General features: G+C 55.1%; 1 protein-coding gene across 1 annotated transcript in view; it reads left to right on the forward strand.

Annotated features, from left to right (window-relative positions):
- Positions 1-18614, forward strand: part of DNAAF8 (dynein axonemal assembly factor 8) — a 102902-nt gene extending 84288 nt beyond the window's left edge. The window contains exons 27-32 of the mRNA XM_071444471.1: positions 1322-1416; positions 2308-2428; positions 4903-5120; positions 7091-7176; positions 12098-12167; positions 16260-18614. Of these exons, the coding sequence (XP_071300572.1) occupies positions 1322-1416; positions 2308-2428; positions 4903-5120; positions 7091-7176; positions 12098-12167; positions 16260-16337 (668 nt within the window). The 3' untranslated portion in view covers positions 16338-18614. The remainder of the gene's footprint in view (positions 1-1321; positions 1417-2307; positions 2429-4902; positions 5121-7090; positions 7177-12097; positions 12168-16259) is intronic.
- The last annotated feature ends 8413 nt before the right edge of the window (positions 18615-27027 follow it).

Below are 27027 nucleotides of genomic sequence, written 5' to 3' on the forward strand. Positions count from 1 at the left end.
GGGAGCATTTGTGTTCTCTGGAATGGCACCAATGATGGAAGCACAGGAGGTTTGGTGTGGAGCTATGGAAAGGATCCAGCCCAGCTCATACACTGGGATTTAACACAACCTCAGGATTGTAAACTGCTGCCTTAAGGGCTCTGGCTATACAAACCCTGGAATTATGGTGCTCCAGCAGGGCTGAGTGCTCTCAGGTGGGACCCTTTGAATGGGCAGCCTCAAAGGTAGGAATATTTCAGAGGATATTGGTATCCCAGGAGCATGGATCTGTGCCAGCACATTGACAGTCTATTCTATTTCCAATAGAAATAGCTTTTCACTCTCTAATATTTTCCATCCACAAATCTCCAAACATTCTGAGTAATGCTTTATAACACTGTTGCTTTATAGGGAAAGATTCAGCTGCTGAGCCTGGAGGGACCTCTCGAGTCCCTGAGTTCAGTTAATTCCCTCCCAGACAGCCCCATCACGTTTGCCCTTCCATGAGCACCCACCCCAAGTGAATGGATGTCACTGAGCTTTGAGAGCTAAAAGTCTTCTTACATTTTCAAACTTAAATATAGCCACATACACTTTGTGCCCATTTGTTCCTGTGCCATTCTCTGGACTTTATTTTAAGTTGCTCTTTTACACCTCTGACCTTTCCTACCCTGAAGTGTTTCTCAGAAATCAGATTTGTTTCTCAGCTTTGGGTTGTGTTGGTTCAAACAAGCCAAGGTCTGGTTTAACTCTTGAGAGGATTCTCCATTTCCCCAGCCATCCTCATGTCATTTCTCTGACTGTTCCAGGCTCAATTTACATTTCTTGACCAGAGGTGAGCAGAAAAATGTTGTTCCACCGGCAGTGCCTTGTGCTAATTCTGATTTCCTTGGTCAGTCAGAGTTGCCAGTGTATTTGGGACCTGCATTATTTGTTACTAAGTACATTTGTTTAACTAACCAGGAGCTCTTCCCCTTCAGTAAGGGCAGCCTGGTGTGATCCAGAAGCAAGGGAACAACAGGATTTAGAGCTGGAATTGAAAGGTTTCACAGCCTCCTTAATATGATTCCCTCAGCTCCACTGCTAGGAAATAGAAGGAGTCTTGTTTACATGAGGAAGCTGTTGAGTGATAGTAGGACAGAATCAAAATACCAAGGAGGCAATGGAACTATTCTAAATATAATGGTTTAAAATGTTTGCTATTACTGTACAGAACAGCTGGCCTTTAAAGCAATTACTGCAGTGAGTTGCACATCATCAATCTCTCCAAAAGATGAGTGTGAGTCTAGAGAATGTTTAATTCATGGCCTGAGAGAATCTTCTCATTGTATTTCTCTCTCAGGCTCCAGGTCCTATGCAATGGCAGTGCAGGATGTGAATCTGTTTTTCCCAGAAGGGCTGTGCTGTGCCCAGGGTCAGCCAGTGCAGGAGCAAGAGGTAGGAATGAGCCCCTTCCTGAGCTGATCCTGCTGTCCCCTGCCTCCTCTGCTATTATGCTGTAGATAATGCAGCTCTGGGTGTGTTTCCTGAGCTGCCAGGCTCTCCTGGTCCTGGGGAGGTTCCTCCCTCTGCACTGAGCCCAGCAGCCTCGGTGGGGAGGAGCTGCTGCAGATGTGTTTGTTCAGCAAGCTCTGCTGTGAATTTGGGAGGGCTCAGATCAACACTGCTTTGTAACAGGGACAGCAGCCTCCCCCTGACTGCTGAGCACACTGGACCCAGGAGCTGTTTTTATCAGCTTTGGATCATTCAGGGATGGGATGGATGATGATGTGAAAATGATTGGGATGTGCTCAGCCAAGGGATGAAATGTTTGAGCTTTGCTGTGGCTCAGAGGTGATCCAGCTGAGATGGTCCTCCCAGGAGACCAGCTCTGGAAATGGCCACATGTGTAACAGGCCTCCCTGGAGTGGGTGTGCAGCTCAGTGCAGGGCATCCTGCCTGTGCCAGTTCATTCAGGGACAGAGGGAGCTGCTGCACCCAGTGTGGCACTGGGGAAAGCTGGCAGACTCTCCCAGGCTCTGTTTGAGCTCCTGGCCTTGAAAACCTGGGAGTGGAGACTTTAAAATGATGGCTGGATTTTGGACCTTGAAAAGGATGGTGAGATGCTGCACTGAATTAAACCTCAATTAAAAAGAAGAATGCATGCAAAATGTTCTTGTATCTCCAGACAAGCAGGTGTTTTCTAGGCTGGCAATTACAGAAGTACACCACAACAACAAAAGCTTCACAGCTTGCCTGAATCAATACTTGAGGAGTGTTATCCCTCCTCATTAGGTAATGTGTTCACATGATTTGCTTCTCCCTCCCTGCCTGCCTTCCCTCCTGCAGATCCATAACCTGAAACACGACCCTATCCTCAGCCTGGGAATCAGGAAGCAGCACAAGATCCTCACCCATGAGCCAGGGAAACATCCCAGTGTCCTGGGCTCTGAGCAGCCAGGCAGTCCTGGTAAGGAAATGTAACTCCTCTTATAGATTGGGGCTGCTATTGATTTATTGGACAGCAAGACAAACCATCTGGTGGCAGCAAGATTGGGTATTGATGTGCTTTCAGAAGGCAGAGACAGCTCTGAGCTGCAGAGAACAGCTCCAGGGGAGTCCAGCCTTTAACTGTTCACCTGCCAGCACCTCAGGGCTTTACAGACAGAGCTGTCCACGAGGGCTGACCTTCACAGCAGCAGCAGAACAAGCACTGACAGCACAGCTGGAGTCAGAGCAGCACTTGTTCCTCTCTGAGCCCTGCCAGGTGTCTCAGCACAGCTCTGGTGCTTTGTGTCCATCCACAGCCTGCCCTGGAGAGGCTGCAGGGCTGGGCAGGGTGAGCTGTGCTGTGCTGAGAGTAGATAAATATCAGTTGGTGCAGGGAGTGCTGCTGGCAGCGTGGTCAGAGGCCTCTCCTGAGCTGAGCTCTCATTCAGCTCCCAGTGCTGCTGAGCAGCTGGCAGCTCCAGATGACTCCCAGCTATGGCCAGGCTGGCTTTGATTGGGAGCTGGAGCCTCAGCCAGGCTGACACTTCCTGGGATGCAGCAGCTCCTCAGGGCCTTTCCTGCTGATTTGACTTGATGGACATGTGTAAACACAGCTGTGCTGCAGGGCAGGAGATGGCTCTGCACGAGGGGGTGCTCCCACCTTGGCATGTTGTGGATTGATCCCAAGCCTTTATAAACATGCAGGGACTAGGTGAAAGCATCCCTGGGGAACAGAATTGTTTGGAACAATTATTCCCATTCCTGTAACTTCAGGACTGATGTGGGCAGCTCAGAAAATGTTGCTGGCTACACCTGATCACTGCAGTCCTTAATCCCAGCAGTGGAACCTCAGGATTGCTATGGATGGGAGAGGAGCAGGGTAAAAAAGTGACAGGATCACAGCCCAGCCCTGCCTGAGCCAGGACTTTGGGGGGCATTGGTCACAAACCAGCAGGTGCAGAAGTGCAAGGGGGGGTGGTAAATCAAGTCCTCTGCTCCTGGGGTGAGCACCAAGTCACTTTTGTGCAAGGAATCTCTGAAGGATGATCTGTCCCAAGGTACTTGAGGAGGGTGTTTTCCCCATCATCTTAGTGCAGGTTTGCTGCGATCAAATTACTTGATTTGTAGAAGAGATTACATAAAACAAAATAAAATAATAAACCAGCTTGTTGTGGAGAAAGCACAGGTATTCTGCAGGCTTTGCACAGCTCAGTGTCAGGAGCTAATCTCAAAATACATGCCCCTAATTTCCTGCTACACGAGGATATCTCAGCTTTGAAGATGCCTAAGCAGAGTAAAAAGGAAAGCTGTGTACAGCTCTGATGTGTTTGTGTCTCAGAAAATGTATTTCAAAGAGTTACTGCCCTGGAAAAGCAAGTCCACGTGATCTCTGAACTGTCAGGCACGGTCTCATAAGTGCCTCCAGCAAAGCAGACACATCACTCACGTTCTGGGCTCATCTTGGACACTAGAGGAAGCTCTTGCACACAAGGAAAGCTCCTTCCAGCAAATAATTATCACCAAGCTGCTGCCTAATGGACAGACAGATTTATCAGGAGGAAAATATGAAATACATTAAGCCTCACGTATGCTGAGCAGAATTACATTTGGGATTATAAAAGCAGCTGGATTAGCAGCTTTCTCTGCTTGGCAAAAATGGAAATGGAAGAGGAGCTCCTGTAGCAAACCAGCAGTTGTCCTTGTCTGACTCCTGAAATGGGGTCACTCCTGCTGTCTTGTGATCTCCAGACAGGGACACAGAGGCGTGCAGCAGCTCTGGGCATCCCAGGGCACCTCCCAGGGCACATCCCCGGGCATACCCCAGGACATCCCAGTGCTCATCCCCCAGCACATCCCTGGGCACCTCCCAGGGCACCTCCCAGGGCTCATCCCTGGATTTCCACAGGCACATCCCCCAGCACCTCCCAGAGACATCTCAGAGCACATCCCCAGGCACATCCCAGGGCACATCCCAGGGCACATCCCCAGGCTCATCCCAGGCACCTTCCTAGGCAGCTCCCTGGGCTCATCCCAGGGCACATCCCAGGACATCCAGGGACATCCCAGGGTACATCCCAGGACTTCCCCAGGCACATCCTAGGACACATCCTGGGCACATCCCAGGACATCCAGGGACAGCCCAGGGCACGTCCCTGGGCACATCCCAGGATATCCCAGGGCTCATCCCCAGGAACCTCTCTGGGCACATCCCTGGGCTCATCCCAGGACATCTCCCAGGACATCCCAGTGCTCCTCCCAGTGCTCATCCCCAGGCTCATCCCAGTGCTCCTCCCAGGGCTCATCCCCACCTCATCCCCGGGCACCTCCCAGGCCATCCCAACGCCGCAGTGCCCCCGACTGCCACGGACACATCTGTGCCAGGGCAGAGGCACTGAGAGGGCTCAGAGGTGCTGGGGGCAGAGCCCCACCAACGTTGTGCTGTTTTCCCAGCAGGCCAGGCCCTGCTGGAGCAGCTGTGGCACAGCACGTGCCTGGTGCTGCCCGGGCTGATCCTGCAGGGCTCGGAGCCACCCCCGTACGTGGCGCTGCTGGAGGAGCTCCTGGGCAGAGGCTTCGTGGTGACTGCAGCTCGTCTGGCTGTGCTGGACTCAGCCCAGGCTCTCTGCATCTCCCAGATGCTCAGCAGGGCCAAGGGCAGTGTTGCAGCAAAGGTATGGAACAGCTGGAGCTGGGCTTTGCTTCCTTGGCACTAAAGAGGAGCCTTGTAATGATGCCTTGCTGTGATGTGCTGCCCTGAGGCTTTGGTGGCACTATTGCAGCACTGCCTCTGAGCCCTGGCACCTCTGGTGAGTGATGTGGGCACTAGGGGCACTTCCTGAGGGTCCTGCATCCCTGGGAGCCCTCATGGGAATGGCCCATCTATCCCTCATTTATTGAATGTTTCATTCCAGTCAGCCATCACCCTGTTCTGTGTGCTCTGCTGCTGTCTCCTCTCTTGTTTCTCCATAGAAATACAGTTTCTATTTCCCTCTCTAATCACACCCCATTAATCCTCCTCTACAATGCCAAAAATCCCTTCTTCTTCTTGGGCTGTGCCCTGGAGCCTGAGGTTTTCCCACCTGCAGTGTTGCCTCCAGCTCTGGGGCTCCCAGCACAGAAAGGAGCTGGAGCTGCTGGAGCCAGTGCAGGGGAGGCACCAGGATGATCAGAGGGATGGAGCAGCTCTGCTGGGAGAAAAGGCTGAGGGATTTGGGATTGTTCACCTGGAGAAGAAAAGGCTTTGGGGTGACCTAACTGTGGCCTTCCAGTGAGTGAAGGAGCTACAAGAAAGATGGAGAGACAATTTACAAAGGCCTGGAGGGACAGGACACAGGGAATGGCTCCCAGTGCCAGAGGGCAGGGCTGGATGGGATATTGGGAATTAGGAATTGTTCCCTGGCAGGGTGGGCAGGCCCTGGCACAGGGTGCCCAGAGCAGCTGGGGCTGCCCCTGCATCCCTGGCAGTGCCCAAGGCCAGGCTGGGCAGGGCTTGGAGCAGCCTGGGACAGTGGGAGGTGTCCCTGCCATGGCAGGGGGTGGACAAGGTGGGCTTTGAAGTCCCTTCCAGCCCAGGCCATTCTCAGCAGGTGCAGCCCTGGGGTTTGGGCACAGGATGGGCTGCTGGGCTGAGCTGACATTGCTCCACACAACAGAAAACCAGGCCCAGACTGTTGGTGTAGGAGAAGCCCACCCAGTCAGGAACCTTGCCTGGGCAGAGCTGGGAATGTGCAGGAAAGTGCTGTCAGCAGCACAGAGTAAGCAAGGGGGGACAGTAATGACAGTGGCAATCACCCAAGGGCTCTCAGACCACAGCAGCCCCTTCACAAAACACAAACATTTGGGCTTCCAGCTCTCAGTTCTAAGTCTTGGGTGTTATCTGTAATAGGAGCATGTAAGATCTTTTCAGGTTGTGCTTTTAAAAACTGACAGCATCCCTTTGAAGTACATCTGTATGGAACAGCAATTACATCTAGCAGCCAATTAATGTAAGCACTGCTTGCCTGTGCCCTGAGTCCCCTGAGGATCCATCCCCCTGCACAGGGAATGTGCACAGCTCTCTAGGAAGGACACACCAGCACTGGGGGAGCAGAGCCATCCCTCCCTCCTCCTGCCAGAGATGAACGGCCCTGGGCAAGCTGGGGTGTTTCCAGAAGGATCTGGCACTGCTGAGCCAAAGGTCAATGTCACAGCCTTTGCTCTCCCTCTCTAGGAGGGAGATGGGCTGCTTCATGTAATGAGTGTTTCTGCTAAAATATCTCAATATTTACCTGTCTTGGTGCTCCTGCTTCCAGCAGAGGTAGGGACTCATAACACACCCAGGTTGGTTTTCACTCAGAGGGCTGGGGGGCAGCCAGACATGGCACTGCCTCTGCCTCAGGGGATCACAGACACCTCAGACATGGCACTGCCTCTGCCTGGGGGGGTCACAGACACCTCAGACATGGCACTGCCTCTGCCTGGGGGGGTCACAGACACCTCAGACATGGCACTGCCTCTGCCTCAGGGGATCACAGACACCTCAGACATGGCACTGCCTCTGCCTGGGGGGATCAGTGGCTCCTGTTCCTCACCCATCAGCCACACTTAGAGACTTGTTCAGGTGCAGAGCAGCACCAGAGCTCTGTTCCTCCCTCTCTTGCAGTGCTCCCTGCTGAAGGATGGGTTCTGCCTGGTGCTGGCAGCACAGTGGGACAGCTCTGTCACCTCCCTGGGCTCCCTGCTGGACAGGTAAGGAGGAGCTGCTGCCTTGAGGGGGGGCACCCCTCTTCTGTGCTTCTCACTCAAGGGCAGCCTGTTCTGGGTCAGTCACTGGTCATGGAATTGTTAAGGATGGGAAAGATCAAGTCCAGCCAGGAACCAGCACATTCACCATTAATCCAGGCCCTCAAGTGCCACATCCACACATTTGAACTCTTCCAGGGGTGATGACCCCACCACTGCCCTGGGGAGCTGTGCCAGAGCCTGACCACCCTTCCCATGAAGGAATTTCCCCAATATCCAACCTAAACCTCCCCTGGCCCAGCCTGAGGCCGTTCCCTCTCCTCCTGTCCCTGTTCCCTGGGAGCAGAGCCCAACCCTTACCCGGCTGTCCCCTCCTGTCAGGAGCTGTGCAGAGCCACAAGGGCCCCCCTGAGCCTCCTTTTCTCCAGGCTGAGCCCCTTTCCAGCTCCCTCAGCCCCTCCCCAGCTCTGTTCCCTCCCCTGGACATGCCCCCCCAATGTCTCTTGTCATGAGTGGCCCAATACCTGAGAGTGTCCCCCAGTTTCCAAGTCATGTGTCCTCTACTCAGGACTTTTAAAAATCGAGTTGTGTCCTTTGTTAAGGACCTGCAGTGTCCATAAGGCTCAGCAGCATGGTTCCATGAATACAGGGAATTCTCTGAAATTAGCACTCACATTGGGAATAGACCTGCTGAATCAATAAAATTCCTAGGAGAAATATCTTAGCAGATTTTATGTTTGCTGTGAAGGAAAAGAAAAAAAAAACCAAAACAAACAGAAAACCAAACCTTAAAATAAACACCAGAAAGCAAAATCAAAAATTAGCCTCTTAAATAAATCACCAGAAATGCTGGGTAGAGGATGTATAAGCCTGGAAAAACAAACAGAACCCCTCTGCAGGGACTGATTAGTGAAACAGAGTGATTAGCAGGGCAATTAACCCTGTGTTCCCCAGAGGGGCTGGTATTTGGCACTGGCATGTGCAGCTCACACATGGCTCCTCTGGCACAGGCACCAGGAGTCAGGGCTGTGCCACATCCCACGTGGAGCAGCCCAGCAGCCACGCCAAAAACCCCATCCTGACTTGGGCTGTGCCCTCTGGAGCACTTCCAGAAAGTGCTGCCAGTGGGTTCAAGAATGCTGGGGTTTGCAGGCTCCAAGGGATCAAAGCTGAACATCCATGTGGCTGCACCTCAGAGTTCTCACTCTGCAGAAATGTTCCCAGGGCCACACCTGGGAGGGGTGGTTGGAACAGATTCCATTGGTAACTTTTCAAAAATGTTTTTAAGCTACTGGCACCATTTTGATTTCCATTGATTTAAAATCACACCCTTGGGAGCCACATCCCAAACCTTCCTCTGTGCTAGGGGAGACAAACAGCCAAGGCCTTTGTGGTGAGATTTCTCCCAGCTTTCTCTGCTTTACAATGGAAAAAAGTGAACTTTTGGGAACCCTGGAGGTCACTGCTGGAGGCAGCTCTGGGAGAGTCACTCCAGATCCCAATATCTCTATTTTCCCCAGCACCACAGTCATGGGTGCTGCTTAACAGCCCAGCACTCCCCTGTCCTCCAGGCTGGCTGGGGTTCCAGGGGCCAGTCCCAAGGCAGCCCCTCCAGAGACACCTCCTGTGGCTCCTCCTGGCTTCCAGAGCCCCCAGGGGCTGAGCAGGAATTGTGCCAATGTCTGCACCTAAAATCTCCTGCTCTGCACAAAGGATGAACCTCTGTGCTGAGCTCCAGAACACCTGTGTGTGACTGATGGGGGTCAGGAGGCACTTCCAAAGGGCAGGATCTGCCCCAAGCAGCAGAGTCTACCCCTAAACAGCAGGATCCACTCCCAAATGAATGGATCTACCCTCAAACAGCAGGATTCCCTCTCAAATGAATAGATCTACCCCTAAACAGCAGGATTCCCTCTCAAATGAATAGATCTACCCTCAAACAGCAGGATTCCCTCTCAAATGAATGGATCTACCCACAAACAGCAGGATTCCCTCTCAAATGAATGGATCTACCCACAAACAGCAGGATTCCCTCTCAAATGAATAGATCTACCCTCAAACAGCAGGATCCAGCCCCAGAGAGAAGGATCGAGCCCCAAACAACAGGGTCTAGCCCCAAAGAGAAGGATCCACTCTGAAATGAATGGATCTACCCCCAAACAGCAGGATTCCCTCTCAAATGAATAGATCTTACCCCCAAACACCAGGATCCAGCCCCAAACAGCAGGATCCACTCTGTCTCTCCCCCCAGCGCCAGAACCAGTGATCATAGAGACTTTTCAAACCAGCTCTACAAAAAAACAAAAAAAAACAAACCCAAACCAAAACCCCCAAAAAAACAACAACAACAAAAAAAAGCCCCAAAAAACCAAAGACAAAACCCCCCAACATTTTTGCCCTCATGATGGAAAACGCCTGTGGAAGGGAGAGGCAGCAAGGTGTGCCCGAGGGTGGGAGGAGGGAGGGCTCTGATCCTCAGGGAGATCAGGAGCTCACACCCTTTCTGTCTGTCAAGCTGTTGAACTTTTTAAAATGAGCCTGACTTCACTGGTGCCTCCCAAGGACACTTCATGCCAAGACATCTTCAATTTAAATAACACCAGAGGTTAATTACTCTCACAGCTCCATCAGCCCTTTGTGTCCCGGATAAATCACTGGATATTTATCTCTGCCAGGACCCAGGACTGCAATACCTGCCCTGCTGGAGCCTCACCGCGGTGAAGGGATTATTTTCCAGATTTTCCAGCCCTTGAGTCCCAGCTGAGCCACATTTCTCTGGCTTTGTGCCACGGGGAGGGAGGGACGTTCCCATCTGTGATGTCAGAGATGGGCTGGGATAAAGAGGAATCAGGTGCTGAGAGGAACAATGTGGGCTCTGCCAGTGAAGCTGCTCTAGTCCTGAGCCTGGTATAGCTTTCCTGTCAATGACAGACATTCAGATCTGGGGGGTTTGGAGGCACCCCCAAAACCTCCTTGCTGTGTTTGCTCAGCAGCAGGGCCCACTCTGGCTGCTCCCTGGACATCCAGGGCATCATTTCTGCACCAAAACCCACTGGACACGGAAAAAGGGACAGAACAATGCAGCTGTGGGCACAAAAGCAGCCTGGCACTTGGCTGGAATCTGGGAATGTGCCAAGAACAGCTCACAGGGCACAGGGGGTGTTTGGAACAGGTGAGGGAGCAGTGGGGACCCCAGGGAGGGGAGTGACCCTGTCCTATCCACAGGCAAGGGAAAACCATGTGGGACTCACCTCTCTTGTTCTGGCAGCATCTGGCTGCCTGGATGGCTCAGGATAAAGCATCTGAATTTTCCCTGTCATAACTTGTTTTCACAGCCACATTTCCTGGCTGCAGGGTGGCAGAGGCAAGAATTTACAGCAATAGATTCAAAGCAACTCCTGGAAGGAAGGCATGCTCTGCTTTTTATGCATGACAAACCAGATTTAGCTGCCTTAAGAGGTGATGCTGGTTCCACAGTGATTACTCCTCTATGGTTTAAGCATTTAAAAAGCACTTTAAGATTGTCAGGACCTGTGTTGTGCACAGACTTAGCAGCTCACCTGGTTAACTCAGCTCAGTAGGCAGGGTTTGGCTAAAGCACCCCCAACACCAAGCTGCAGCAGGAAAATATTAGAGTTTAGGCCAGGCTTTGTGCCTTGCAGCCTTGAAACGAGGGAATGCAATCAGAGCAGAAGCCAAGAGCTGAGGAACATAGCTGGATGTTTTTCTCTCTGATGAAACATTCTTACCAAGTGCTAATTGCTGCTAGCAGGGAGCGATGTTATCCCTATAGGAAACTCATCCCGGGGAGCTTTGGAGGGGAAGATGTAGAAATTAAAAAAAAAAAAAGAAAAAAAGAAAAAAATGAACACATGGGGTGTAAAATCTCGGAGCTGTTGAAAACCAGGGAAGGAAGGGAAAACTGTTGCCAAGCACAATACCTGGCTGTGGGGGAGGGAGCAGGGAGGGGCTTCCAAACCCTCGGGGGAATTTTCAAGCCTGAGGCTCCGAGTGTGCACAGAGTCCCTTTAAAAGGCACTTCTGAGCTTGGTACCTTGCCTTCCCATTTCTCTGGAATGCCTTTGGAGGTCAGGTCATGTGTGGCTTGAGGAAGGCCAGAGCAGAACAAGGACTGGTGAGGCAGTGCCTGCTCCCCTTGGCACTGGGGGAAACCCCCAGAAAACACTTTAAAAATGAACAAACAACCTTACAATGCTTTTTCTTATGCACTAAAAAAGTCTTTGGCTATCTAAGTAAGGGAAATCCTGTCTAAAAAGGATGCAGAAATTGGAGCAAAGGTGAAACTCCTTAAACATAGAAGTGTTTTATTACAAACCATGTTTGTATTTTGAAAGCATAGAAATAGAAAACATTGAGAATTGTTTCTTCACCTGGGGAGTGAACATAAGGAGAAACAGGACTTAAGTATTTTTTCTACTTTTGCAATATTCTGAATAAAGAAACTGTAGTGTGTGAGCAATGTGGGAATACCAAGTAGGAACAGGTATTAAACTACAGTTTAAGTTCTAGCCAGGACCTTATGGTTCACTACAAATTGCTTTCCAACTCTGTCACATAATCACTGCAGGCTCCCTGTGTTAGCTCAGTGCAGAAAAAGCCCCTTGCCCAGAGCTTTTATGTGATTTATGTGCATTTCCCACTGCCCCAGAACCACCCTGATGCAACTGGACGTGGCTTGTCCAGTTTGTATTTAAAGTTTGTTTGAAGGTTTGTATTTAAATAGTGCAAAGCCATTTACACAAAGCTTTGTAAAAGCCAGGATTTAGCTGTGTAAAGAGGAGCAGCAGCAGATGCCTGTGGCTGGAGCTGCTGGCACAGAGCTCAGATCTCCCCAGGGCTGGGTCAGCTCCCTCCCTCCCAGCTGACATGGCAAACTAACCCTGCTTCCCTTTCTCTTTGCCCCCAGTGCCTGCTGGCAGAACCAGTCAGTCCTGGACACTGCAGAGCATCTCCTTTATCCCCAAAATGAGAATCAGGCAAGTAGAGAAGTTTGTGGTATGGATATGTGTTCTTTGTGCTCCTGTGATGTAGGAAACTTGTTAATACTGGTTGAAATTTCAAAGAAAATGATAACTTTTGTGAGTCAGAGGTGGTGACAGCCCCAAGCCTTGGCTTAGGCTGAGAGCCCAGAACATGGGGAAGGTGGGACCAAAATCCTGTCAAACTGTCTCCCACATTACAGTGGTGACACAGCTTTGAATCAAAACATTTGGAGATATTGATAAAGGTTCTATATTTTCCACAGAAATTCTGTTACTTTTTGTGAAAAATCAACACTGAGAAAAATACCACAGAATTGTGGAATGGTTTGGGTTGGAAAGGACCTTAAAGCCCATCCAGTGCCACCCCTGCCATGGCAGGGACACCTCCCACTGTCCCAGGCTGCTCCAAGCCCTGTCCAGCCTGGCCTTGGGCACTGCCAGGGATGCAGGGGCAGCCCCAGCTGCTCTGGGCACCAGGGCCTGCCCACCCTCCCAGGGCAGAATTTCAAGTGTCTGTGATATTTGTCAAAAATAGTGACAAGAAATGTTCATTCAGCCCTATGGCCAAGCTGGCACAAGTCCTGTGTTCTGAAAGTTACATTTCAGAAGCCCAAATCCAAGTGGAAGAGGAGGAGTGAAGCCATTAGCCATTCCAGGGATGGTCTAGCTGAATATTTTCTCAGTAATTCAGCCCAAGAAAGGAAACACTGAGCTCCAGACATGTGGGCAGCTAATGGGAATAAACTGCATAAATGCATTCAAAATTCAGGCTGTAATCATCAAAATTTAGCTCAAAACAAATGAGAGGTTTGGAGAGAGGAGGCAGAGCCTGAGGAGTTGGGATCAGGAGATGGGAAGTCCTGGTGGAGCTGTCTCTGCCCATGCCAGGGGGGTGGGCATGAGCTTTAAGGTCCCTTCCAGCCCAAACCATTCTGTGCTTCTGTGATAAAAGACTCGTGGAGAGTGAGAACCGATAGCAAGTGGACAAACCTCTCCTCTGGATCCCTTTTCTTCCCCAGTAAAAGCCCAGCAGGAGAGTGAGATGTGTTTGTAACCTCATCTAACACATCAGAGCTGCTGCCTTCAAGCACCAGTGCTCTAAGGACTGAGCCTTAAAAGACACCAGGCCCTCTTTGAAGTGTGCATTCCTGCTTTTAACAGTGTGCATTCCTGCTTTTAACAGTGTGCATTCCTGCTTTTAATGCCACAGAACCACCCCGAGTGCCCCAGAGGCTCAGCTGGGTTCCCAGCCCTTTCCTGAGGGCACAGCGGGTCCCTGAGCTGGGTTCCCTTTCCTGAGGGCACAGATGATCCCTGAGCTGAGCTCCCAGCTCTGTCCCAAGTGGATCCCTGAGCTCCCAGCCCTGTCCCAAGTGGATCCCTGAACTCCCAGCCCTTTCCTGAGGGCACAGATGATCCCTGAGCTGAGCTCCCAGCCCTTTCCCAAGTGGATCCCTGAACTCCCAGCCCTTTCCCAAGCGGATCCCTGAGTTCCCAGCCCTTTCCCAAGTGGATCCCTGAACTCCCAGCCCTTTCCCAAGAGGATCTCTGAGCTCCCAGGCCTTTCCTGAGCAGATCCCTGAGTTCCCAGCCCTTTCCCAAGTGGATCCCTGAGCTCCCAGCCCTTTCCCAAGCAGATCCCTGAGTTCCCAGCCCTTTCCCAAGAGGATCTCTGAGCTCCCAGCCCTTTCCCAAGAGGATTCCTGAGTTCCCAGCCCTTTCCCAAGCAGATCCCTGAGCTCCCAGCCCTTTCCTGAGCAGATCCCTGAGCTCCCAGCCCTTTCCCAAGCAGATCCCTGAGTTCCCAGCCCTTTCCCAAGTGGATCCCTGAGCTCCCAGCCCTTTCCCAAGCAGATCCCTGAGTTCCCAGCCCTTTCCCAAGAGGATCTCTGAGCTCCCAGCCCTTTCCCAAGAGGATTCCTGAGTTCCCAGCCCTTTCCCAAGCAGATCCCTGAGCTCCCAGCCCTTTCCTGAGCAGATCCCTGAGCTCCCAGCCCTTTCCCAAGCAGATCCCTGAGTTCCCAGCCCTTTCCCAAGTGGATCCCTGAGCTCCCAGCCCTTTCCCAAGCAGATCCCTGAGTTCCCAGCCCTTTCCCAAGCAGATCCCTGAGTTCCCAGCCCTTTCCCAAGTGGATCCCTGAGCTCCCAGCCCTTTCCCAAGCAGATCCCTGAGCTCCCAGCCCTTTCCCAAGTGGATCCCTGAGTTCCCAGCCCTTTCCCAAGCAGATCCCTGAGCTCCCAGCCCTTTCCCAAGCAGATCCCAGCACTGCAGTGCCCGGGGCATGGCTCTGCAGGGCTCTGCCAGCCCAGCCCTGGCTGCTGCCAGGGTGCCAGGCTGTTGCCAAGGAATGTGACAGGCCAGCCAGTGCAGGCTGTCTCCTGATTTGCTTTGAAAGGACATTACATCTCCGTGCCTGACACACAATCCCTGCTGCCTGCCGGCGCTGGGGAACGAGCCTATCAGGGAGAGGCTTAGAGGGCTTTTTGTGCTAGGGAGGAGAAAAAGCAAATATGCTCAGCCCTTCTTCCTGCTCCTGGCAGCCTGGGATGTGCAGGCTAATCCCTCTGGAAGCAGGGAGCTGGGAGTTCCCAGCAGGAATGCAGTCCTGGGGCAGCAGCACATCTCCCTGGGAGCACAAACAGCACAGCAGCAGCTCCAAGGGGCCTTTGTCTCCCAAGTTCAGGGCAGGTTGAGGAATCACAGGGAGATCTGAGGAGCAAACCCACCCGGGAATCTGTTCCTCTAAGGATGGCCCCAGGAATGATGTTTGAGCCTCTGATCTCCTGCTAATGAGTTTGTGAAATGTCAGCCAGGCTTTGCAGGGCAAAGCTAATGAGCAACAACTCGGTATCAGGCAAAGTTCAGGAGGGTTAAATGAACATGGGTTTCAAATCCTCATGGTCTGAGCAGAGCTGCAGCCTTTGCTGGTGGAGTCAAGCCACGGAAGTGAAATGAAATATCATCCTCGCTCCCAGTGGGATTTGGGATTAGGCTGCAGGATGAGAAATCAGCTTTCAGACGTGGCCTGGTGCAGAGCTGACATCTGTGCCTGCTCCTGCTGCATTCCTGGAGCACCTCCAGCTGCCCTGGGTGAAACACCTGCCTGAGGAGCAGACAAATCCAGGCCTTGGGAATTCCTTGTTCCCCCCAGTGACCCTGCAGGTGCCAGGCACACTCAGCACAGCTCCCGTTTGGGAGTGACCATGGTTTGTTGGTGTCACCATCAGGGGCTGTGACCTTCCTCAGGGCTGTCCCAGATGTCCCTGCAGCTCGTCCATGCCCAAACTGGGATGTCTCCAGTGATGAGGGAGTGGTCAGGGAGTGCTGTGCCCAGCCTGGGCACTGGGATGTCCTGGGGCTGGACACTGCCCCTCACCTGCAGCAGTGACTGTGGCTGTGTGGGGCTGTGGGGACAGAGTGGGTGTCCCTCGGTGACATCACTGACCTGCCACCATCAGAGCAGTGAGGTGACACATTTTCTGTCCCTCAGAGACAGCCCAGCCTCCCCTGGCAGCAGCAATCCCTCCACTCTGCCTGGAGCCACCCTCCCTGCAGACCCCTGAAACACAGGGAGAACCTCCCAGCCCCTCCTGGTGTGCCCCTGGCCCCTGAGCCGCAGGCAGAGGGGCTGCAGTCCCCTGAAAGAGACTCAAAAGCTGTGAGGGAAGGCAGGAGGGCCCGAGGGCTGTGTGGGGTGGGTGGCAGCACAGCATCCCCAGTGCTTTGGGGCCCATTGGCACAGCCAGGATTGCAGGCTGGGCTCAGCCCCTGGCCCCCCATTGGCCTCTCCAGCTCACAAACAGCTGTGCCAGGCTTGGGAAGGACAGGCAGAGCAGCCAGGGAGGGAGGGGATTTCCCACTTAGCACCTTGCTTGTTGCTGCTTTTCTTCAGTTCCTTGCAAACACAACTCCTGAGCATCACAAGGAGCAGTGTCCCCTGCTGTGGGACACTCACAGCCACTCTGTGCTGGCACCAATCCAGCCACAAACAGCCTCTGCACAGGAAACCTGCCCCTGGAGAAAAGTTTCTTTGCCTTTCACAGAACTCACAGCTCTGCTCCAACCCTTTCCTTGTTTCTCCCCAGGCCCAGGAGCTGCTCTGCTGCTTTTTTGACCCCCTGACATCAGAGAGCATCCACCGAATTGAGGCCCAGGACTGCTAGCAGAGAGGGGCAAAGCCCAGGCAGCCTTGGATGCCACTGTGGACATGGACACACAGGCACCAGCAGCTCTAAGAGCACTGTTTGTTTGGAATTAAACACAGTCTGAGGTGTTAGCATGGCTCAGAGAAATGAGAGGGGTGCAGGAAGGCTCAGTGCCCCACAACAACCCCCTGTGACCTGGGGCTGTGCTTCCCATCCAGAGCCAATCTGCTTGTGAGCCTGGAGCAAGGCTGGGAGCTCTCCCCTGGCTGGGAGAAGCTCAGGAGGCAAACACAGGGCCAGGTGCTCACTCTGTGTCTCTCAGGTGCCTTCTGGGGACTCAACCTCCCCCAGGCCTCAGGGACTTCATGGAGAGACTCTGCTGCTTCTGCTGCTGCTGCTGCTCTGAGCCAAAGACAAACCCCAGCAAATGGAATGGAAATAGAGGGGAAGCTGCATCCCTGGAGGGTCAGAACACCAGGCTGAGCTGTTCAATAAGATTAAAGGCTGGACAGCTCAATGCTCACCTGCCTGTGCTCCAGCAGCCCTGTCCTGAGCTGTGCCAGCCCCCACCCTGCTCCCTGCCATGGGCACATGGCCCTGCCTCCTCTTCCTCCTCCTGCAGCAGCTGCTGGTCCTGTCAGCCTTTCTAGGAGCCCAGAGGAAAGGAAGCTGCTGTTAATACAAACCCACAGCCTTCCTGGGACATTCTGGGCTCCTTTTCCTTTGGGAAAGACTCCTCAGCCCAGGAAGCTCCTGTTCACACCTGCTCAGGCACAGACTCTGCCCTGGTGTGGCCCCACCTCGGGTCTGGGGCAGCTGTGGGTGCCACAATATCAGAAGGATCTAAAGCTGTTGGTGTCCAGAGGAGGAACCTGGGCATGGGGAAGGGTCTGAGGAGCAGCTGAGGGCACTTGGATTGTTCAGCTGGAGAAGGAGACTGAGGGCAGAGCTCAGGGGGGGCTACAGCTCCTCCCCAGGGCAGCTCTGATCTCTGGGACAGGGACAGGGAATGGCTGGAGCTGGGCCAGGGCAGGTCAGGCTGGATTTTGGGAAAGGTTCATCCCCAGAGGGTGCTGGCACTGCCCAGGCTCCCCAGGGAATGGGCACAGCCCCGAGGCTGCCAGAGCTCCAGGAGAGCTTGGACAATGCCCAGGCACAGGGTGGGAGTGTTGGGGGTCTGTGCAGGGCCTGGGGCTGGATCCATGATCCTTGTGGGTGCCTTCCAGCTCAGGACATTCTGTCATTCTGTGCATGCCTCTGGCTCCAGCCATGGCAGAGGTGGCAGGGACAGTCCCTGTGAGTGTCCCAGGGGTGAGGGCAGAGCAGTGTGGCCAACCCAGCTCTGGGTGCTGGGGTGAGCCTGGGCTGAGCCCTCCTCCCTCCCAGCTGTGAGAAGGTGACACCTCTGACATCTGTCCCTTTGCAGAGGAGGCAGAAGCACCCAGTGAGTCCCAGAGCTGTCAGAGGTGGGGCCCTGCAAGCTCTGCTTCCTCAGCAGGTACCAGTCCTAACACAGCCCTGCCCTTGTCTAATCCTGGAACACCAGCAGAGACTGTCACAGGTGTGAGGGGACACAGTGACCTGGCCTGACCTCACACAGCATTTCAGTGTCACAATCACAGAAACCCAGCCTGGTGTGTGTTGGAGGAAACCTTAAAACTCATCCCATCCCACCCCTGCTGTGGGCAGGGACACCTTCCACTGTCCCAGGCTGCTCCCAAGCCCTGTCCAACCCTGGAAGTTTCTCCCAGCCTCTGCTCCCCAGCCCTGTTCTGCCTGGATGGGCTCTTTGGGCTCTGTGATGGGACCAAACATCTCCAGACAGGACTGGAGAGGGGAGAGGCAGCTGTCCTGTCCCTGGGGAGGATGAGGTCCTTGGACTCATCCTGCTGGAGGAGCCTGCTCTGCTCCTGCAGCTAAGTAGGCCATTTCCTGCACTCCAGGCACATTTCTGTCATGCTTGTGAGCCCTGCACGGCTTTGAAACAAATGGAAATTAAAAGGATCCACCCCCAGCACTCGGGGAATTTATCTGGAAAAGGAATGGAATAAAGAGAGCAGCTGAGGGAGCAGCCCTGTGGAGCTGCACGTGAGGAGGGGGCAGCAGCAGCCCTGACCCTGCAGCCTGGTGCCACAGGGGTCACAGAGCCCTGTCCCTGTCACTGGGCCCTCACACCCATGGGACTGGAGCTGGACATCGTGAGGGGATGCTCTGGTGAGTGCCAGCAGTGAGCCTGGGCAGGTGACACCCACTGGGACACCCCCAGCCCACCTGGGCTTGGCAGCAGCACTCCCAGGAGCTGAGGCCAATTCATTCATTCATTCATGAAATTAATTAATAAAATCAGAGAATTATGAATGGTTTGGGTGTGAAAGGATCTTAAAGCCCATCCCATCCCCCACCAGCCATGGCAGGGACACCTCCCACTGCCCCAGGCTGCTCCAAGCCCTGCCCAGCCTGGCCTTGGGCACTGCCAGGGATCCAGGGATCCACCCTGTGCCAGGGCCTGCCCACCCTCTGAGCTGAGATCAATTCACTGAGATCAATAACAAACCAGGGCCTGGCACAAAACATTTCCCATCCCCTTCCAGGCATCCCTGCTGAGGCTCAAGCTCTGTGGGCTCCATCCACCACCTGTGCCTCAGTTTCCCCCCTAGGAAATGAAGGTGGCAGCTCTGCCACATCCCCCGGGCACAGCAGCAGCATCCCAAAAATGGGGCAGCACCCAGATACCTCTGAGCAAGGAGCTGCTGCAGTGCTTTGGGCTCCTATTTTAAAGCCCAGCTAATTAATCTCAGCGTAACCAACTCGCACACCCTGCACAGAGCAGGGGGAAGCATCATCCTCTGGTATTTCCAAAATGCCAGCATGCCAGAAATAACCCTGCCAGCCTTTTCTCCTAGAGAATACCCCACTTGTCTCTGGAGAAGTGACAACCAGGAGCACCACCAGGGATCCATCCCTCCATCCATGGGAGCTGCAGCTCTTGCACGGTTTTTTCCCTGGAAACTGCCACGAGGCAGCCAGGATTAGCTAATCAGAGCTGAGGAGCAAATTAATGATTGAAAGAACTAGGAGAAAGGCAGATTTGATCCGAGATTGCCAGCTTTGCAGCTGGCTCCTACTTGCAAACAATTCATTTAGATTATGAAAGCAAGAAATTGAGTACAAAACCCCCTAGATTGTTTGCTTCCTGGAGAAAGAAAAGAAAAGAAATGGAATTTAGATTAAAAATTATGCAGAATAGTATTAAATCCCCACCCTCTTGTGCCTCCCCTCTTGCTGGAAAACCAGAGCTAATCAGAATTTTGCATTGTTCTGCTGCCAGTGTCAGAGCTGCCTCAATGGAGGAGAGATAAAATACAGGAGGTGGCATTTGCTGTTAACTCTTTAGGGTCCTGCTGTGGCAGGAATGGGAACACAGTGCCTGCTGCTGAAATCCCATTCCCCCAGCTCCCTTTGGGGTGGGTGTTGGGGGCAGAGCAGCTCCTGCTGTGCCCTGGGTAGGCACATTGTGCTCATTCACACACTGGGAGCTCTCAGGTGAGCCCTTTGTCCCTCCCAGGAAGGATTGGTGTCCCCAGGGATGTGCAGGTGCTGGGTGCTGACCCTCTGCAGCCACATGGGCTGCTCAGCACCCTCAGTCTGGCCAGACTGACCCTTTTCACCCCAAAAAGAGTGGGGTTCTGCTTCAGCCCTGTGCACATGAGCCTGCTGAGCCCTGGGAATGGCCCAGAGCCACCAAGGAGCCTGGGAATGACTGCACAGGCAGCAGGATGTGCTGCCCTCCCAGCAAACTCGAAATTGGGCACTTGGGTTTCATCTCCTGAGGTCCATGGAAGCAGGAGGAGTTGATGGACCTGCTGCAGCTGTCCTTGCATCATCCACACTCACCAGACTCGATCTTCCTGTGCCAGGCACCTCCCATGCCCACAAATATCTGCCTTGCTCTGGCTGACAGAGCCAAAAGCACCTCTATTGGCCAAGAGCCACTGCTGATCCCCAGGGAGGGCTCAGAGCCCCTTGCAGGGCCTGAAGGGGCTCCAGGAGAGCTGGAGAGGGACTGGGGACAAGGCATGGAGGGACAGGACACAGGGAATGGCTCCCACTGCCAGAGGGCAGGGCTGGATGGGATATTGGGAATTAGGAATTGTTCCCTGGGAGGGTGGGCAGGCCCTGGCACAGGGTGCCCAGAGCAGCTGGGGCTGCCCCTGGATCCCTGGCAGTGCCCAAGGCCAGGCTGGGCAGGGCTGGGAGCAGCCTGGGACAGTGGGAGGTGTCCCTGCCATGGCAGGGGTTTGGGTGATCTTTAAGGTCCCTTCACACCCAGCCCAACTCCCCTTCCATGGCTGGGGTATCACAGGGGGTGGCTGCTCCTTACCTTACCACTCTCTCCCTGGGCTCCAGTCCCAGTTCTGTCCCACAGGGCAGGCAGTGGCCCTTCCCCAGTCCCTGATCTCCCCCTTCCCAGGGCACCATCTCCAGGCCCCTGGCAGCAGGAGCTGGTGATTAATTGGTCCCTGGCACTCCCCCTGGCAGGGCTGGAGGAGCACAAAGGGCTCTTTGTGTGATAAAGGGGCTGGGATGAGTCACCCACAGGGAATGAACCCAGGGAACGGGGGATGCTCAGCCAGAACAGGCACAGGAGCTCCCTGCAGGCTCTCACTGGGTCACTCGGGGGACCAGGGCTGGCAAGGCCTTGTCTGGGCCCTCCTGGCATGGCCACGGCCATGGCCCAGCAGCACCAGCACTGCCTGTCCCCAAAAGTGACCACTTGGATCAGTAAACCAAGGCAGAAACTCTGCCAGGACATTTCACACAGTGTGGGGTCAACTGGGGCTGCTGGGCCTACAAAAACTCCCGGGGAGCTCAGCTGAGGGACTGTAGGGTCTGTCTCCATCCATCCATCATCCATATATCCATCCATCCATCCATCCATCCATCCCTGTCCATCCATCCATCCATCCATCCATCCATCCATCCATCCATCATCCATCCATCCATCCCTGTCCATCCATCCATCCATCCATCATCCATCCATCCCTCCATCCATCCATCCATCCATCCATCCATCCATCCATCCATCCCTGTCCATCCATCCATCCATCCATCCATCATCCATCCATCATCCATCCATCCATCCATCCATCCATCCATGTCCATCCATCCATCCATCCATCATCCATCCATCCATCCATCCATCCATCATCCATCCCTGTCCATCCCTGTCCATCCATCCATCCATCCATCATCCATCCATCCATCCATCCATCCCTCATCCATCCATCATCCATCCCTCATCCATCCATCCATCATCCATGCATCCATCCATCCATGCATCCATCCATCCATCCCTGTCCATCCATCCATCCATGCATCCATCCATCCATCCATCCCTGTCCATCCATCCATCCAACCCATCCATCCCTGTCCATCCATCCCTGTCCATCCATCCCTGTCCATCCATCATCCATCCATCATCCATCCATCCATCCATCCCTGTCCATCCATCCCTGTCCATCCATCATCCATCCATCATCCATCCATCCATCCATCCCTCATCCATCCATCCATCCATCCATCCACCCATCCATCCATCCATCCATCCATCCATCCCTGTGGGGATGTTTAAGCCTCACCTGGGGCTTTGCTGAGCCCTGTCCTGAGGCTGTGCTTGGCTGCTCTGCCAGGTGACCCAATGGCTCTGACCCCTGGAGTCTCCTCCTTGCACACCTGTGGGATGTTGGCCATTTCCTGGCCCTCAGGAGCCTCCTGACATCTTTGTGAGCTTTCAGAGATGATTCTGAAGATGAAAACGTGTCCAGCAAGATCACCAAGACCCCCAGGTGGCTCCAATGGCCCTGTTTGTGACTGGTTTGCCCAAGACAGTGGTGAGGGCCTGGAGCATCTCCTTGTGAGGAAAGGCTGAGGGAGCTGGGGGTGCTCAGCCTGGAGAGGAGCCCCAGCTGAGAGGGACCCTCAGCCCTCGGTGTCCCTGAGTGTCCCTGGGTGCAGGGAGGGGCAGGGCCCAGGCATGGGCAGGAACTGATCCCAGGAGTTCTATTTGGACATGGAATCATTAGGGATGGAAGAGACCTCCAAGATCAGTGAGGCCAAGCTCTGACCATTCCCATGAACCATCAACATGAGGAGGAACTTCCAGTGACCAAGCACTGCCCGGAGGGGCCCTTGAGGCTCCTTCCCTGGAGAAATTCCAGAGCCATCTGTCCACAATCCTGACCAACATGCTCTGAGGGACCCTGCTGGAGCAGGGTGGGACCAGGTGAGCTCCAGTGGTCTCTTCCAAGCAGAATTATTCTGGAATTCTGTGATCCGGATGCTGTGATGTACCAGCTGTCCTACCTCCTGATACCTGGGAGGCTTCAGGTGACAGAGGGAAGGAGGGAGCAGGGTGGGGTGGGTGTCCCTGCTGCTCTGCCTGGGCTGGGCATTGCCCTTCAGCTGGCAGCCCCTGTCTGGAGACTGGAGAGTGCTCTTGGCTCCCAGGAGCTCGTGGGGCTCTGGAGCCCACCTCAGCCACAGCTGCAATCCCAGCTCTGAGGGTGACTCTGGCTGTGGGGCTCCTCTTCTCCTGAGCTCTGGCAGAAGCTCCTGAGCTGTGGTGGCTGATTCCCCCTCCCAGCACACTGGGCACTGAAAGGCCCCTGGTGCTGTGGAGCAGCAGGAGCCAGTGGCTCCCAGGAATGGATGGGGGGACAGCTGGGCAGTGACTGGGAGCTGGAGGCCTTGTCCTGCAGGGAGGTCCCTGTGACACAAATGGGATTGGTGCTGGTCCCCAGGGCTGTCCTTCCCAGCATCCTGCCTCCTTGGGAAGCCTGCATGGTGTTCAGCTCCTGACAGAGAATCCTGGGCTGCCCCAACCCTGCTGCCCTGGGCCCTGCAGAGCTGCTCCTTCCCCCACAGGGGCTATCCAAACACATGGAAGTGATTGAGGTGCTCTGGAGCAAACTGAACACCCCTGAGAATCTCCTGACCACTAAAGCACCACAGTCCCTCCATCCTGAGCTGCTGAGCTCCCACCCAGCCACACCAGAGTCCATGTCCAGCCCAGAGCCACGGCCAGCACAGCTGGCATCCTCCAAACACTGGAGTGGCCCTGGCCCTGAAGGCAAGGCAGCTGTCTGGGCAGGCTGGGCCAGCCAGGCCTGGCACATACCAGTTATCCTGGCCAGCCACACTCACAGGGTCCAGGGTACTTTGAGCCTTGGTCCTTGGAAATGGCTCCTGGCTCTGCTCCTCAAGCCAGGCCTGGCCCCCGAGGGGCTGCAGAGGTGCCACAAACAGGAGTGAGGCCAGCAGAGGCTGAAGGAGCTGGAGCTTCCTTGGGATGGAGGGAATTGAAATCCCTGTCTGGGATTGTCAGACCTGGGAGCAGCCTCGGGCAGGGAGGTGCCCATGGGCTCCTGCCCCGGAGAGGGAGCCCAGGAGAGGGGGCCCAGGAGAGGGAGCCCAGGAGAGGGAGCCCAGGCCAGCTGCAGGCTTTGCCCCCTCCAAATGGCCCCGTTACCACCCCTAGTCCGTGACAGGGAATAGCTGCACTGCAGGGCACATCTGGCCTCCCCTTGTGAACTGGCCTGGCTTCGTTGTGGCCCCAGCCCCGGGGGCACTCAGGTGTCCCAAATTCCTCTGCCCGCCTTCGTGCCAGGGCTGGGCTGGGGGAAACTCTGTAAATAAATCCCCGCGTCCTGAAGCAGTGGGAGGGGTGAGGTCGTGCCCCAGGCTCACCTGCAGCCTTCCCTCTAAGATTCCCTTCCCCTGCGGCGTCTTCAGGGCTACAAGGTGATTAACATCCCCTTTCGGGATGATTAGCATCCCCTTTCAGCTGTTCCAGCCACGTTCTGGATGCCTTTAAGCCCCCGGGGTGTTACACATGGCTGACAAGTTGGGCTCCATTAGCGCTCGATTCGCTGTTTATTAAAACCTCGATTAATCTTCTATTAATGCTCTTCAAATGCGACTTTTGTGGAGGTGCAGCAGCCTCTGAGAGGAGCTAAGCTTCTCCCCAGCCCTGTGCCACTGCTGTCAGCGAGGAATTAGCTCGGGATCTCTCAGGGCTCGGAGCTCAGGGGTTGGGAGGCTGCCGAGAGCAATGATGAGGATGCCCGTGAGGATGCTCTGATTAATGGGGTAACAGCAGCCCAGAGACACCCCTGGCTCTGCTGCCCCCAAATCTGGGGCAACTGGGGGAGCAGGGTCCAGAGAAGGCAGGAAGGTGTGGGGGCAGCCTGGGGGATGGATGCTCTGCTTGCCAGGACCCCACAAATCCAGAGCAAGTGGAAAGGTTTGGAATGGGAAGATCCACATCTGAAAAGCAGAGATCTCTCCTGCCCCTGCCCTGCAGCCGTGTGGCTCTGGGAGGGCTGTGCAGGAAGGAAGAGCATGGCCCAGCCCTCGGAGCCTGCAGGAATTGCACCTCGTGCTCCTCCGTGGGTTTGGGATGCTGCCTGTGCCAGATCCAGAGGCACGGCCGGGCGAGGCGCTGAGGGGATGGAGGAGATTTCCCATCCCTGCCAAGCTGGGATGCTGCAGTTGCCATGGCAACGTGGGAGGCCTGCGAGCTGGAGCCCACAGCCCAAACCTTTGGGGGTGTTCAGGGCTGGGGGTGCTCTGAGCCCTGGCACCTCCCCGTGACCAAAACTGCCCTCAACCCCCTCCTGCCAAAGCTGCCACCCCGAACCATGCCTCAGCCAAAAGACCCCGCTGAAAACCCTGCCTGTTCCATGGGGAAAACAGGGAAAACACCCTCTGAAAACCCTGCCTGTTCCATGGGGAAAACAGGGAAAACACCCTCTGAAAACCCTGCCTGTTCCATGGTGAAATACCCGCTGCAAACTCTGCCTGTTCCAGGGGGAAAACCCTGCCTGTTCTATGGGGAAAACGGGGAAAACACCCTCTGGAAACCCTGTCTGTTCCAGGGGGAAAACAAACACCTTTGGCTGGGAGAAGGTGCCCAGAGCCGCTGTGGGAGGCGGGAGATGCCGGCGGAGATTCCCGCAGCATTTTCCTGCTTCCCCCGGCCCCGAGCCGAGAGCCCCGAGGCTGGAGCAAGGGCAGGCAGCCCCGGCAGGGTCCGGCCAGCGGCCGCTCCCCGTGGGATGCTCCAGGGCTCTTCCAGCAGGCAGGGCCGTGCTGGGAGCTGGGCTGGGACGGGCCAGGAGGTGCAGCCAGCTCTGCTCTGCCTCCTCCCGAAGGTGGCTGGCTCGTCACACAAGGTCACCTCTCCCTCCCTGCTAACCTTGCCAGGCGGCACAGGCTGCGCTTTTTCCCATCTCGGGACAGTTTTTGCTGTCTGTCTCCGGCAACTCATTCCCGCTGGGGCCCTCGGCCGCTGCCAGGCCTTGACTGACATCTGTCCATCATCCCTGGCAGCTGGAACCGCAGCGGGTCCCCGCGGGAAGGACAGGCAGGGACGAGCCCGAGCTGCGTCTCCTCCGTGGGCAGTCAGCTGTCACCAGAAAGAGCATCGGGATGCCCCCGTGCCGCTCCCTCCTGCCGCATTCCCGCATTCCCGCATTCCCGCCCGGGCGCCCGCCCGGTTCCGCCGGGGCACCGGGTGGCACATGAGTCACACTTCCTCCCCACGCCCGTTCCAGCGCCGTGCCACCGCTATTTTTGGAAGTTTTTGAAAGCGGATCAGCCCCGAGAAGCGCAGCTCGTGGATGCTCCCCACGCCGGGCTGGCGTCCCCCGTGTCCCCGAGCGGGGCTGGGGAAGCCCCGGCAGCCCGGACCCTGCGCTCCGCTCGCTGCTCGGCCTGCGTGGGAACTCCCTCCTCATCCCACGGCCCCTCCTGAGTCAGCAGCGAGCTGCGGCACCATCCTAGTGGCAAAATATTACCTTTTAAAGGGCTTGTTTGCGATTGGGGTGGGACTTCGTGCGATGCCAGCTTGGCGTTGAGCGCTGTGCTCCCAACGAGCGGATCATTCCCGGTTATTTTTACTCCCAACCCCCAATGTTTTAGCTGGGGCTGCAGTGCCTCACAAAGTGTCTGTGAAGAAAACCGGGCACAATCCAGCTCCGGAATCGAGGGGTGGATGAAATCCGAGGCAGGATCAGCAGCTGAGTGTCACAGCCGGGCCTTCCTGGCCTTCCCAGCTAGGAAGGATCTGGTTTTACGGGATGCTGCACCCACACCCACACCATTCCACACCTGCCACCCCATCCCCTTCCCTCCGCTCCTCCAGGACCTGCCCAAATAGAGGATTATTTATTTTCCTTTCAGGGCAGTGATTGTGTTGCTCGTCCTTTGCCCGGGGAAGGTCAGCGGCCGTGCCCCCGGAGCGAACCCGGAGGGGACGCGGGTTGGTTGTGGCCCTGCCGCCCAGGTGACACCTCTGCCGTGCAGGTGCTGCCTTGGCAAACTTGAGCTCCGTTGTTTGTGCCTGGATCTTTTGCCTGGAGACAAGCAGCTCCTGTCCCGCGGGCGCTGCCGGGCTCGCAGCATCCCGACCTTGCCGGGATAAAATTAGCCCCGCTTCCCTTTGGATTAAAGGCAGCTCCGCTTCGGCTCCGAGACGTCAAATGGCAGCGATCCCTTTTTTGTCTGGATAGGGGAGGGGAGAGTCCTGCCAGCCAGCCTGGTGACAATGACATTGATTTCCTAGACCTCTCGGCGTGGCCAAATCTGTATTTTTAGCCGGGGAAGAGAAAAATACGAATCACGTGTCAGAGCAATGCTTTCCGTGCCC

This window comes from Agelaius tricolor, unplaced genomic scaffold (assembly GCF_023055355.1).
Source record: "Agelaius tricolor isolate 1412-34295 unplaced genomic scaffold, bAgeTri1.0.p SCAF_19, whole genome shotgun sequence".
NCBI lineage: Eukaryota > Metazoa > Chordata > Aves > Passeriformes > Icteridae > Agelaius > Agelaius tricolor.